Source organism: Podarcis erhardii (assembly GCF_964252035.2).
Source record: "Podarcis erhardii genome assembly, chromosome: 13".
Taxonomy (NCBI): Eukaryota; Metazoa; Chordata; class Lepidosauria; order Squamata; family Lacertidae; genus Podarcis; species Podarcis erhardii.
In genome coordinates, this window is record NC_138502.1 from 18569183 (window position 1) to 18583203 (window position 14021).

The window sequence follows — 14021 nt, forward strand, 5'->3', positions numbered from 1 at the left end:
ACAGAGTTCTTAATGCAGCGTCGCTCGGGCTCATGGGGAAAATTTAAAATGGTGGCCAGAGGGTCACTGATATAGGTGGGGCCCCTCAAACCTGGAGCAGGAACCTCTGGGCTTACATGGCCTTACTTGAACAATAAAGTCTTCTCGCCCTTCAAAGGTTTATTTTAGCATAAGGTTTTGTGGACCAGCTTCAGGAAATGCATCCCCTGATGAAGTGAGCTCTTGCCCCCATTTAAACCTGGCACCACGATAAATCTGTGAGACTTTGTGGAGGGCCAACAAGGCTATATATTTATATTTTATATCTATATTTATTTTTGCTGTTGGAGATTTGACCTCTGGAATCTGCGAGAGTGAAGGGAGAGTTCTCTCTAAAGAAGAAAAACTGCTTGCTCCCGCTACGGGCAGCGGGCAGCAATCACCTCAGCCATGTCGTCTCTGACAGAGAGCAGTAACTTTTTTCTCTTTTGTTGTGACGTAGATGCCCAAACTGCCCCAAAGGCGAGAGTGTTCCCTAGTTAAAGGCCACTGGCAGCTGTTGCGTGTGAGTAGGCCTGAATTGTGCCATACTGGTATTATTTATTTATTCTGAGCTTTTGTACCCAGCTCTTCAGCCAAAAGAAGGCTCCCAGAGTGGAGTCCCTGCCCCATGACACGCAAGGTAAAAAGGATGGGGAGGGAAGAGGGGAAAACCTGAATTGGGCACTCGGGGAGGGGGCACCAGATGGAGCTGCAGAAAAATGAGCTCTACATGAGCCTGTGGCCCTCCAAAAGTCGCTTCCATCATCCACGACCTTTTGCCATGTTACCAGGGAGGGACTGATGGGAGCTGGGACCATATCTGGGGGCCCACAAATTCCCCGTGCCCAGACTGCAGCTTCCTGTGGGGCAAGCACCCATACAGTGGTACCTCGGGTTGAGAACTTAATTCGTTCTGGAGGTCCGTTCTTAACCTGAAACTGTTCTTAACCTGAGGTATCACTTTAGCTAATGGAGCCTCCTGCTGCTGCTGCCACCACCACACGATTTCTGTTCTCCTCCTGAAGCAAAGTTATTAACCCGAGGTACTATTTCTGGGTTAGCGGAGTCTGTAACCTGAAGTGTCTGTAACCCGAGGTACCACTGTGTTGAGCAGGCCCAGAGGGTCAGATGTAGGGCTAGGGTTCAAATCCCACTTGGCCATGAAGCTCACTGAGAGGCCCTGGGCCAGCCACTCTCTCTCTCGCTGTCTCTCAGCCTAGCCTACCTACTTGCCTAGCTGCCTGCCTACCTCACAGGGCTGTTGAGTGAGGCTGGCATATCTTTATTTAAAAGCAAATGGTGAAAGGGGGGAACACTCCACAAATGAGAAGAAACAGTGCCTGCACATTTTGCCTTATATCTCAGGTTTTATAAATGCTCTAAACTATCCCCTTTGAAAAGAAGAAAAAGAAAGGAAGCTGGAAATATGGGGTTATGGATGCCCATACTTCTAGAATACTTTCCTGTATTCCTTGGAGAAAGTCACTTTTCAGAGCCTTCATAAGCATTAAAAATACGTTCTGCATTTACCAGTGTAGTACTTTTAGTAAAACGGTTCCGCCATATTCTCTCTGAACACCAGTGACTTTTCCATTCTGCCTGGGGTACTGTGTAACTCTAAAGCTCTCCCCCCCCTTTTTTTTTTTTAAATGCTGATCATCAGTTTAACTTCTATTAACATGTGGGGCCAGCCCAAGATTCTCTGTCCTATTACAAGCAATGATCTTTCTTCAATGAGGTAACAATACCTATGTTTTAAAAACAAAATCACGTTACTGATGCGGCAAGCAGTTCGAGGTGAGTTAAGACAGCGAAACGTCAGTGGTTTGAATGACACTAAATCTCTCTCTGTGGGACAGATGGCATTTGCTAACAGATCCTCCCCCCCTCAAAAAAAACCCACATTGCCTGCGAAACTGCAGTAGGACCAAGTCTGTATTTCATAAAATAAATTCTTCATCGTGGTTGCCTACCCCAAATTGCCACCTCTGATGACTCTCCCTGCCCCCCCCCCTTTTTAAAGGCCACTGATTAAACAGCGCTGTCTGCTCAGCCCCCAGTTAGGGGTATTATCCTCATGTCCATTTTTCCTGTCCTTTGCATAGCTCTGCTCCTTTTTCTGTTCGTAATCTTTCTTTACTCCCCCCCCCCTTGCCTGACCACACTTGTTCTTTGACGTCGTCGAGTGACGGGGGCACTAAGCCACCAGAGTCTCCCCCTTTGCCACCCGCCGTCTTCAGATCCCCCTTCGCCTCCCGCCGAGACGCACCGTCCCCCCCTCCCTACGTGGGGTAAGGAGCAAGTCAGCCAGGGGAAATGGTGGTGGGGCAGGGGACCAGAAGGGGTGCAGGGAGGCAGAGATTAGGGGGTAGATTTTGCCCAGCCTCTTTAAGGGCTCTTTTGGACAAGGTGGGGGGAAGATTAGACAAAAGGTCATGGGGAGATTTCCCCTCTAGAGGGAGCTGCCCTCTGTTCTGTGATAAACTCATTCCAGAAGAGAGTTGGAAAATGGGTAGTCTTTGTGGGGGGCGAGGTATAATCCAGCATTTCTGAGGTGGCAGTGGAGAATTTATGTGTGTTAAATTCTAAATAATGCTTCCAATGTAGAACTGCTGCTTTCCTAAGCAGTTCCTGCCGCTGGGTTGAACACAGGCATAAAGAGAAAGCTTCACTCACTTTCTGGATGTTAAAGGCACAGGAGCAGGGGCAGCTAAAAGAATTTGGCAACCCTTGTACAACTTAGAAATGGAGGTTCTCTGAGAAATGACGGGGTGGGGGCAAAAAAATGTTGGCCTTTTCTTTCTCTCTGGGGAATGCTAATCGAGTACTGGCTACTAAAAGATGAGTAGAATATGGGGTCATTTCTGTATGTACTCTGTATGAACATGGGAAGACATAGAGGTTTTTTCTATTTAAGGGATTAATGCTTCTGTAAGTGTCTTTGGTAGTATGGTGATCCCAAAATATAGGAGCTAGAAAGCAGATGAAATTGCATCTTTTTATTGTATAGTGCTGCCGGATGGTGTAAGCTTTTGAGTTCCACGGGACACTTTGTCTTCATCAGGACTGCCTGAAGAAGAATCCTGTGAGACACAAACTTTTGCATACACTTGCATCAATCAAAGATGATGATTGTGATATAATGATGATAATAATAATAATAATAATAATAATAATAATAATAATAATAATAATACCATGCCCATCTGGCTAGGTTTCCCCAGCCACTCTGGGCAGCTTCCAACAAAATATTTGAAAAGCAAAATATTGTTGCATCTGCTTTCTCCTTTCAACCCAAAATTTGCCAAGTTTTGCCAGAAAAGTTGTCTGTGTGTGTGTGTGTGTGTGTGTGTTGGGAAATGGCCGGGGGCGGGGGGGTTCCACCTCTATGAGATTTTGCCTCTGGTACTACATTGGCTTGCTCAGTAGAAATGTAGAGTCCTTGTCTTTTCTTGGTTTAATGTAAACCCAATTGCATCCTTAAAAAACAAACAAAAAACTTTTAAAATGGTTCCACTGCCCCCTCGTTGGAAAGGAATCTGTGACTTAATTAAGAGGAGAAGGATGAATTTTTGCATGTGTCCCTTTTCTATATTTATTCTCATGACTGAAATCGTTGAACCACCCAGAGGTTCCAAATCCTGCAAGTTAATATGGATTAGGAGATTCGACGTATGGGAGCCAGCTGCTGGTCAATAGAAGGAGAGAGGAGAATTTTGAACAAAATGCAAAAGGGGGAAATGTATGTGTGGACCAGTGATAGGGGATAAATTTGATTCACTTCACATTTATTTAAGCAAACCTCATTCACACTTTCTGAAACAGCGTGCAAACCTAAACTTAGCCAGCCTTTGAAATTTGTACTTCTCTGAATTTTGCAATGCAGTTCTCCAGCCAAGTATATTGTAGGATGCATATAGATACATGTGAAATTAACACATAAACATGCATGATGTGGGGCCAACTTGTTTGTATATTAGTCAAAATTGCATTAAAAATGCATATATTAGGAGCAATTCATGAAGAGTTGTTGGGGTTTTTAAAAAAGTCAGACTGAAATGTGGAGAACTGAACTTCAGATTGGAAAACATTAGAAATACAGTCATACCTTGGATTGCGAACGTGATCCGTGCGGGAGGCATGTTCGCAACCTGCAGCGTTTGCAGCCTGAAGCGCCGCATCTGCGCACACACGTGACACAATTCAGCGCTTCTGCGCATGTGCATGATGTCATTTTGTGGTTCTGCGCGAGCACCAAAACCCGGAAGTAACCCGTTATGGTACTTCTGGGTTTGGCGCGGTCCGCAACCCGAAAACGCGCCACCCACAACGTTCGTAACCTGAGGTATGACTGTAGAGAGAAACCTTAATTGACAGATTCATCCCTAGAGTTTGGACCCATAATTCTCTGTCTGCACCATCTCCTTGCATTGTGTGATATGCCAATCCTTCCTTTAATAATTTGCATCCATGTCCCAGTGCTCACTCCATCTCCACCGAACTGGCCAGATTCATCTTTAACACTGATAGTAAAGGTAAAGGGACCCCTGACCATTAGGTCCAGTCGTGACTGACTCTGGGGTTGCGGTGCTCATCTCGCTTTATTGGCTGAGGGAGCTGGCGTACAGCTTCCGGGTCATGTGGCCAGCATGACTAAGCCACTTCTGGCAAACCAGAGCAGCGCACAGAAATGCCATTTACCTTCCCGCCAGAGTGGTACCTATTTATCTACTTGAACGTTTGACGTGTTTTTGAACTGCTAGGTGGGTAGGAGCAGGGACTGAGCAACGGGAGCTCACCCCGTCATGGGGATTCGAACCCCCGTCATGGGGATTCGAACCTTCTGATTGGCAAGCCCTAGGCTCTGTGGTTTAACCCACAGCGGCACCCGCGTCCCTTAACACAGATATACGCCCGCAACTCAGAGTCACTCATGTACAGCTGGCGCTAGATTGAGGCCTATGTCTATATCTTTGCACAGATGGCATTGCTTGTCATGCGGGGCAGGGATCTGTTTCTCCTCTGCAAATGACCTTTACACTACTGGGTTTATTGATCTGCTCACCATGACAAATTCATATCTGGTTTCATGCTATGTGAACAGTCACAGCATCCCCCAAAGAATCCTGGGAGTTGTAGGAGAGACAGAAAACCACAGCTTCCTGGGAAACGCATGAGTCAACGAAAGGAATCTCTGCATAGTGTCATTTTTATCGAATGAAGGGAAGAGGGAATTGTCTTTAGCAAACAGAGAAAACTCGCAGGAGAAAAGAAAACTAGCGCTTGATTTTGTTCGTTTTGATGCTTCCTATATGTCCAAAATGTGCTTGGGACACAGCTCCCTCTCACCTGGTCTGACAAACCTCTTCTCACTGGAAAGGTGTCCAGGCAACCTCCAGAAGGAAGGAGGCCCCTATTTTTGATACCTGTCCCTGACCGCTGCCCTATTTCCTGTTGTTTTGCCTTTGTAGGATGCCTTGTTAAACTCCTGTTGATGTGAATTGCTAGCACTCTCATTTCCGCCCCGCCTTCCGGGTCTCTAGAAGTTTCCCTTCTTCCCAAAAGCAGGACTGTTCTGACTTTGCCTAGAGCACGCAACATGGCCAGGGGGGCAGCTGGCGGTAGACGCTTCCGCTTGCGTGTCCTGCCAAGTCCAGGTTAAGAGGACTCCTTGGTGCCATCTCACCGCAGGGAACCAGTCCCCTGGTATAAAGTGCTTTTAATTTGGAGCCACACTCTGACCTTCTGACAGTCCTGTAGGTCCGTTTGCACAGAACTGGCGGCTGTCATGGAAGAAACATGTATGTTTCTGAACCCCCAAATATGCCTTAATGATTGACATGGGGATTCATGCATAGAACACATAAAATCATAAGCAGTGCTGCATTGGATTGTTGTTGTTTAGTCGCTTAGTCGTGTCCGACTCTTTGTGACCCCATGGACCAGAGCACGCCAGGCACTCCTGTCTTCCACTGCCTCCCGCAGTTTGGTCAAACTCATGCTGGTAGCTTCCAGAACACTGTCCAACCATCTCGTCCTCTGTTGTCCCCTTCTCCTTGTGCCCTCCATCTTTCCCAACATCAGAGTCTTTTCCAGGGAGTCTTCTCATGAGGTGGCCAAAGTATTGAAGCCTCAGCTTCAGGATCTGTCCTTCCAGTGAGTACTCAGGGCTGATTTCCTTAAGAATGGATAGGTTTGATCTTCTTGCAGTCCATAGGACTGCATTGGATTAGACCAACTCTAATTTTCCTGGACCATGAGGACCGTAGCTGAGTTTTACAGCACCAGCTAAAGGTCCCAAGTAGCACCCCTGGTATTTCCAGGTAGGGCTGAGAGAGAACCGTGCCCCGAATCCTGGAGAGCCTCTGCCAGTCAGTGTAGGCCGTACTAAACTTGATGGACCAATGGTCTGACTCAGTATAAGACATACTCAGAGGTGGAGCAAGTGGGGATGCTAGCTCCGCCCCATCCCTACCCACTATGGGCGCCATGTGGCATGCCCTGTTCCTAGCCCCTATGGGCAGTTCGCCCCACCCCTGGGCACATAACCCCAGGTACCCGAGAGACTTCCTCCGCCACTGCTTATACTGTTCCTAACCCTTCTAGGCTTGGATCAGCTGGCATTGCATCTGTGCTTAGTTGCTGACCTGTGTTGTTTTGTGCCCGATTTTCCATGGCCGGCACACCAAACCTGTTCCAACACCTTCACCTTACTTGTTGCGCCTGAGATTGTGTTCCAGAAATTATTGTGACTATAACAGGAAATGTGATGGGGGGGGGCAGCCGAGAGAACTACTTGAGAAGAAGGAATGGCCTGGTCCTATGGTGCCTGTATCAGTGACTCACACAGGAACCAATAAAACCGTTAAGCCAGTTTAAATCTGCAGAGCGGATCACGCCCACTCGCTTGACGGGGACGGAGTTTCGTGATCTGGTCGGATGCCGTGACCAAAATCCAATACGTCCATTTGATTATCCCCTAGCTGATTAACGGCAGGAAGGCTCATCAGTCGGGGCCCAGATTGTCTGTCCCATTCCCGGCTAGTTCTTCGCTTCCCAGCTAGACGGTGCCAAATATTCTTCTTGACCCCTCACTCGAGCAGAAGGATTGTCCCGCAATCAAAGCCAGGGCAGTCTCAAGGAAGACCTTTCTAGCCAACCCACCACCACCCAGTAGTATCTCAGCATTTATTCCATTTGGACAGAGAACGAAAAGAGGGTTCCTTTAAAGGAGGGTGTATTGAGGAAGTACTCCTGCCAAGTAGGCTGCCTGCTGAGCTTTGCTATTGAGTCAGGCTCCTCAAAGGTGTTGATTGTGTCGTTCCATACAGCTCACAAGCAGGGTTCTTAACACAGGCCTCCGGCTGGGTTTCCCCTAGTCACCCAGGAAGAGAGAGGGGAATCAGGAGGTCATGTTGCCCTTAAGGGGACAGCCAGTGCTATTTTTCTAGGATAAGAGATACCAGAACTTACCCTGAGCACCTACCTCATTCTCATTCCTTAGAAGTCTATTTCTGACAATGGGCAAAGAAAAGAAGTCAAGTTGGCAACTGATGGAGTAGCTGGCACTCTCAAGAGGCCATATTTGGCTCCAGGGCTGCCAGCAGCAAACCCAATTCATTGCCTGAGCCAATGTTTGTGAAGTGTTTTGAAATCTTGAAATGCACCACATAGGAGAAACTCCATTATTATTGTTGTTGTTATTGTCATTTCTCTCTCACCTGATTAAATAAATCTCTGTTAATCTTATATTTAATTCGATTAATCCGTTAGCCAGTCAATTAAATTCACATGCATTTGTATATGGGAGGAAAAATACTTCTGAAGCAAAAAAAACATAGTTTGTTTTCAGATAAGAGGTCAGATCTAGATTCCCAACATAGAGTAGTCCCATTGACTTCAGTGGGCCTGCTTTCAGTAGGATGGGAATATGGAACCATCCCTACATATGCTCTTCTGTTGTAGAGGCTTTCCCTCCTACCTGTGAGGAAAAGGATGAGGCCTGCTGTTATTGTTAAGTACGGTACAGTAATTGTATTAAAAAATAGTGCCTTTTTAATATAAAAAAATATGCTACCTGATTAAACAGGGGCACATTTTTAGTAAATTGAAAGTCTTGCTAATTGATTAATCCACCTGGTTCATCTATTCATTTTTGTTGTTATTCTTGTTGTCGTCTGGGTCCAAGGGGGTGCCCTCCAGATTGGCCTGTGCTCCAGCCCCTCTCTGTTCTGAAGTGGGAAAACAAATTTTATTTCCATCCAAATTAACTTTTTGTTTGCTCCCCTCTCCCCCCTCTCCTCTTGAGACGAAACAAGGGGCTTTGGGAGTTGCCCCGGAAATGACTAACCATGTGGAGGTCCCCATGGCGGATGGGCCCCACATCAGCTTGGAAGAGTTGCCAAAACCTTGCCTGGATAAATACTGTGGGTGGCTGATGCGAAACCTGCTGCTGACCCTCACCATCGTTGGTAAGATCTATCATCTATCTATCATCTATCTATCTATCTATCATCTATCTATCTATCATCTATCTATCATGACTTATGAACCACTTTTTTTAAAAAAAATCAATCACTCTGTAAGCAGTGCACATAAAAGAGGATAGTTATCCATAAAATACAGATAAAAATCAACAGAATTTGAAAGCAACTATAAACAATGGGCTTACGTGTTGGGATGGACTTGCTGGTGCTGAAACTGTAAAACTGCAGGTGCTACACACTTAGAGATTGCTTTATCATAGGTATGAAATGCAGATTATCTGGCACTTGTGAAAGTGCAAGCTCGATCCCTCAAGTAAACTAGTCCCAAGCTGTTAATTGGTAAGATGACGCAGAGCCTCCATCTGAGAACAACCTCCTTAGTCTCTGTTTACCCCTTTCTGTCTCTCTGCAGTTCTTCATGCCTGAAGTAACTTCCACCTTCCTTTAAGTCCTTCTAGGCAGGGGTGACATCTGTTCTAGGTTCTGTGCAACATCTAGCACAGTCTGCAAATGACAAATAGTAGTAGTGCGATAGGCAGATCAGCAAAGCAGTGGTCAGGAACTGACGGGCTGTGAGTGAAATATCTGCCAGTTGGCCCATTAGATTAAAACAACCTTTCTAACTGTAGCTGTTCTCTTCAAAACCAGATGTTCCCATAGGAAGGGGCAGTTTCCAAAACAGACGTGTGTGTGTCTCTATGTGATGACTAGAGGTGTTCTGTTATTTTCTTTTTTGGGTCTGTCTTGCAGCAAGTTCTCTCTGGGTATCTGCAAGACAGACCCAAAAAAGAAAATAACAGAACACCTCTAGTCATCACATACAGCTCCCAAGTTAAAACAGTACAACGCATCATCAGAGATCTACAACCTCTCCTGGACAATGACAGTTCTCTTTCTCAAGCTCTGGGAGGAAGACCTTTCATTGCCTACAGACAGCCACCCAGTCTTAAACAACTCCTAACCCACAATAATACTACAACCAGACCTAACACGGACACTGGCACCAGAGCCTGCAATAAACCCAGATGCCAACTTTGCTGCCACATACACCCGGACAACACCATTACTGGCCCCAACAACATCACACATACCATCTCGGGACTATTTAATTGCTCATCATCTAACATTGTGTATGCCATAAAATGCCAACAGTGTCCTTCAGCTCTCTATATTGGACAAACAGGCCAGACCTTACGCCAAAGAATAAACGGACATAAATCGGACATCAGGAATCACAAGACAGAGAAACCAGTAGGAGAACATTTCAATCTCCCAGGACATTCTATACAAGATCTCAAAGTAGCTGTTTTACTACAAAGGAATTTCAGAAATAGACTGGAAAGAGAAGCTGCTGAATTACAACTTATCACCAAACTCAAAACCATGGAGAAACCTGGTCTGAACAAAGACCTTGGATTCTTATCTCATTATACATGACAAAGCCATTTTTCACCTTTTCACCCCTTGCTTTTTCCTGTAAGACCTATTGCAGTCATTAAGAGTCGTCAACAGGCTCATCACAGCTATCTGCCAATCACCCATTCCCACCACCCTCCTGAGTAATACCCCTCCCCACCTTCTCACTATATAGAAGGGTCTGGAAACTTCTGTTTCAGTGTATCTGAAGAAGTGTGCATGCACACGAAAGCTCATACCAAGAACTGACTTAGTTGGTCTTTAAGGTGCTACTGGAAGGAATTTGTTTTGTTGTGGAAAATTGCTTAGAAATTTGTTTTGCTCTCTGGCACCATCTGGTGTTGCATGTTTATAACGCATTCAAAATGCTGTTTCTTGACGAATGTAGCTGAGTCCATAGATTATTGTAGCTGGAAGGGCCTTTGAAGGTCATTAGCTCAACACCCCCTGGCTGTTGCTAGAAGACCACTACTGCATTTGCTTCAGAGCATGTAAAGAAAGAGAACCCACCATCTTCCAAGGCAGCTACTTACTCTGTGAAACAGCTTGTATCATCTTGAAGTTCTTCTTAAGCTTCAGTTAAAATCCTTTCTCTTATAATTAGAAGCTCTTGTTCAAAGCCTCACCCTCACTAGAGCTACAGAAAACAAGTGTGCTGCATCATCGTCCTATGTGGTCGCCTTTCGAGTACAGTGGTACCTCGGGTGAAGTACTTAATTCGTTCCAGAGGTCTGTTCTTAACCTGAAACTGTTCTTCACCTGAATCAACACTTTAGCTAATGGGGCCTCCTGCTGCTGCCGCGCCGCCGGAGCCCAATTTCTGTTCTCATCCTGAAGCAAAGTTCTGAAGCACTATTTCTGGGTTAGCAGAGTGTGGAACCTGAAGCGTATGTAACCTGAAGCGTATGTAACCCGATGTACCACTGTACTGGAAGATAGCTATCCGATCACTTCTTAATTGTCTCTTTCTTCTCTGCGAACAGTAACAACCCCACTCAGAGCTGTCTCCCATCCTGTGTTGCAGGTTGTGAGCTGATCCCTTGTCTTGTTACATATGCAGCACACCTGATCTGCCAGGCACTTGAGCCGGTGCAATTAGTTTAGGGTCCCTCCAGAGATGTCCTTTTTATGATTTGGGCTCAGGAGGATGCTATCGGAGGAGTCACTTGCAATTGTGCTTTCAATACCATTCAAAAGGTTTAAAGAGGTCACACCGCTGCATTTCCAGTCCATAACTTCCTGCTGAAATCCTGTAACTTTTTATACCACAAACATCCTGCTTTATTTTTACCCCACTTTGGTTCCGCTACAGCCCCTCCTGATAGCAATAACGAGGTAGCCTTGGAGAAGCATCGCGGAATAAATGAAAGCAGAATAAACCCACCGCTGATGCAGTATTCTTGTGTTAAGAACATGTGGCAGGCTGTATCCAAAATGAAACACCCGTCTGGGTTGAAGCTTAGGTGTGGAGAACAATGCCGTACAACATTCCCAGAAACAAATCAGAAGGGATGCTCAATAAGTAGCTATCATCTGAACTCCCTGAAAACTTTGTGCAAACCAATGAGGATAAACTTTCAGTCAACATTACATTAAGCAAATTATACCTACACTCATTTTCCTTATTGTAAAAAGTCCGATGGGGGGGAGGGGATGAATGGTTCCAGAAAGACTTTGTGATTGTTCTAGAATTACCTCTCTGACCGCCCCCCCCCAAGCCATCCATAAATAAATGAAGCAAGCAAGCAAGCTGTCTGTCAATGAGGCTACTTTTTCCTTTTAAAAAGACCCATCTGGGTAGTACTGTAACTTTCCACAGCCCCTCATCTAATCTCCTATCTCTGGGCAACCTGCCATATCTTGCAGCCGTACACACACCCTTTCGTCGCCCTGCAGCATGGCTGGCTTCTTGGCCCTGGATGACCTCTTCAGGGATAGGCAGAGGGCAGAGGAGCTAAAGAAAAAGGACCCGTTTCTTAGACGTGGAGGAGGAAAAGGGGGTGGAATTGACGTATGAACAGGACCCATAAAACAAGGAGGGAAGCTTTCAAAGTGTGTGCTATCTGAGATACTCTCACTGCGTGTATTGCTATCAAGTTCAAGTTCTGTTGTGTGCAGCAGTGCACAAGCACCCACAGACCTCTTTGTCTGTTCTTCGTTGGCTGCAAACACACAAGCTTGTGTACCTTTGAACAGTAGCTTAATAACTGGTTTATTTCCTCCACTGGATGCACTCCCTGCCCTTCCTCACGAATGAGCACAGGACAGCTAACAATATAAAACAATACAGACAACATCATAGCTCAGCTGGTTAGAGCGTGGTGCTGACGACCCCAAAGTTGCAGGTTCGATCCCTGTATGGGACAGCTGCATATTCCTGCATTGCAGGGGGTTGGACTAGATGATCCTCATTGTCCCCTTCCAACTATAGGATTCTATGGTTCTATGGAATACAATCAATCAATTCTTTATTGCAGTCCAAATCTATCAAAAACAATGATGGAAAGATGCTTTGAAAAAGGAAGAGAAGATCAACATTATCAGCCGCACAGTTATTCTCTTTCTGGCTCCTTCCTTCCTTCCTTCCTTGACATCTTCATAATATTTTGGCACTTTCTTGATCTCCTGCCCTCAGGCAAAAGATATAAAAGCATGATTAGTCGCACCAACAGGGTAAAGAACAGCTTCTATCCGTGGGCTGTTAGGCTGCTGAGTGAAAAGACAACAACAGGGCAACTGGCTTTTGGGTTTGGTGGTTGTGTGTCAGTAAATGAGGAGAATTAAGACTAAGAGAGCTGAGTGCTCATGTAATCTCACTGTATACAAGTTGTACAAGTGACAATAAAGTATTTCAAAATTCAAATAAACACATAAGCACATAAGGGGAGCGGTGCTGGATCAGTCTAATGGCCCGTCATGTGCAGCACACTCTTCTCACAGTGGCTAACCAAATGCCCAAGCTGAACATGAGCACAGCAGCACTCTGCTCACCTGTGATCCTCACCAACTGGTATTCAGTGGCTTCATTGCTACTGACAGTGGAGGGAGACTATAGCCATCACGGCTAGTAGCCACGGCTAGGTTAAAAAGGTAAAGGGACCCCTGACCATTAGGTCCAGTCTTGACCGACTCTGGGGTTGCGGTGCTCATCTCGCTTTATTGCCCGAGGGAGCCGGCGTACAGCTTCCGGGTCATGTGGCCAGCATGACTAAGCCGCTTCTGGTGAACCAGAGCAGCGCACGGAAACGCCGTTTACCTTCCCGCCGGAGTGGTACCTATTTATCTACTTGCACTTTGACGTGCTTTCGAACTGCAGGGACCAAACAACGGGAGCTCACCCCGTCTCGGGGATTTGAACCACCGACCTTCTGATCAGCAAGTCCTAGGCTCTGTGGTTTAACCCACAGCGCCACCCGCGTCCCTTTTACGGCTAGGTTGGTCCTCCACAAATTTGACTAATCCTCTTTCGAAACCACCCCAAGGTTGGTAGCCATTGCTGGCTCTCGTGGAAAGGGATGATTCCACAGTTCAACTATACATCGCATGTGACCAATATCTGTATGGTTAACTTGTCTTTCTCTCAAATCGCCGTACAGATTCAAACAGGAAAAAACGCACACGCTCCATCTAGCCATCCAGTCTCGTAGCACAGGGTAAAAGGCCAGGATTTCATTAGTCTCTCATTGTTTCTTTTACGTCATTGCCCTGGAGAAAGAAAATTAAACAGGGTCTAATCCCTGTAGCTTCACCCAAGGCCCCCACCCCACCCTCCCTGCGTCCACTGACAGCTCCTAATCAGCTTGAAGGAGAGGGCGAAAGGGTCCAGAGGACACCAGCATCTCATGCACTGAGAAAAAGGGAACAGGGAGCTTTGTGCCACAGAGCAAAATGCCAGCAGGGCTGGCCGTGTGCGTGTGTGAAAGAGAGGGAGATCTCGTTTTGAGTTACTGTTGCACTTCTCCAAATATTGCAGGGCAGGTAATGTGTGCAAAAATGGATCATATTAGGGGGATTTTTTTTTTATTTTTTTTTTTTGCAAAAATGTGTGTATTAGAAGAGAAAAATGCTGATATTGTCATCAAGACTTTTTTTGGGGGG

At 46.0% G+C, this 14021-nt stretch overlaps 1 protein-coding gene and 1 long non-coding RNA gene across 5 annotated transcripts in view; one reads left to right on the top strand and one right to left on the bottom strand.

The window, feature by feature from the left end:
- The first annotated feature begins 300 nt into the window (after nucleotides 1-300).
- LOC309327839 (excitatory amino acid transporter 2-like) overlaps nucleotides 301-14021 on the top strand; it is a 29935-nt gene continuing 16214 nt past the window's right edge. The window contains exons 1-3 of one of the 4 annotated variants that reach the window (XM_081837401.1): nucleotides 305-544; nucleotides 1685-2312; nucleotides 8330-8492. In XM_081837401.1, coding sequence (XP_081693527.1) covers nucleotides 8363-8492 — 130 coding nt within the window. In that variant the 5' untranslated portion in view covers nucleotides 305-544; nucleotides 1685-2312; nucleotides 8330-8362. Of the gene's footprint in view, nucleotides 662-1684; nucleotides 2313-8329; nucleotides 8493-14021 lie in introns of all 4 variants that reach the window. The other 3 variants (XM_081837403.1, XM_081837402.1, XM_081837400.1) reach the window with 3 other exon arrangements.
- LOC309327914 lies at nucleotides 7276-13001 on the bottom strand. Its single transcript, XR_014150677.1, has 3 exons — nucleotides 12915-13001; nucleotides 8693-9011; nucleotides 7276-8002 (listed from the first exon to the last, which is right to left on the bottom strand). It is a non-coding gene; the product is annotated as an uncharacterized lncRNA (long non-coding RNA).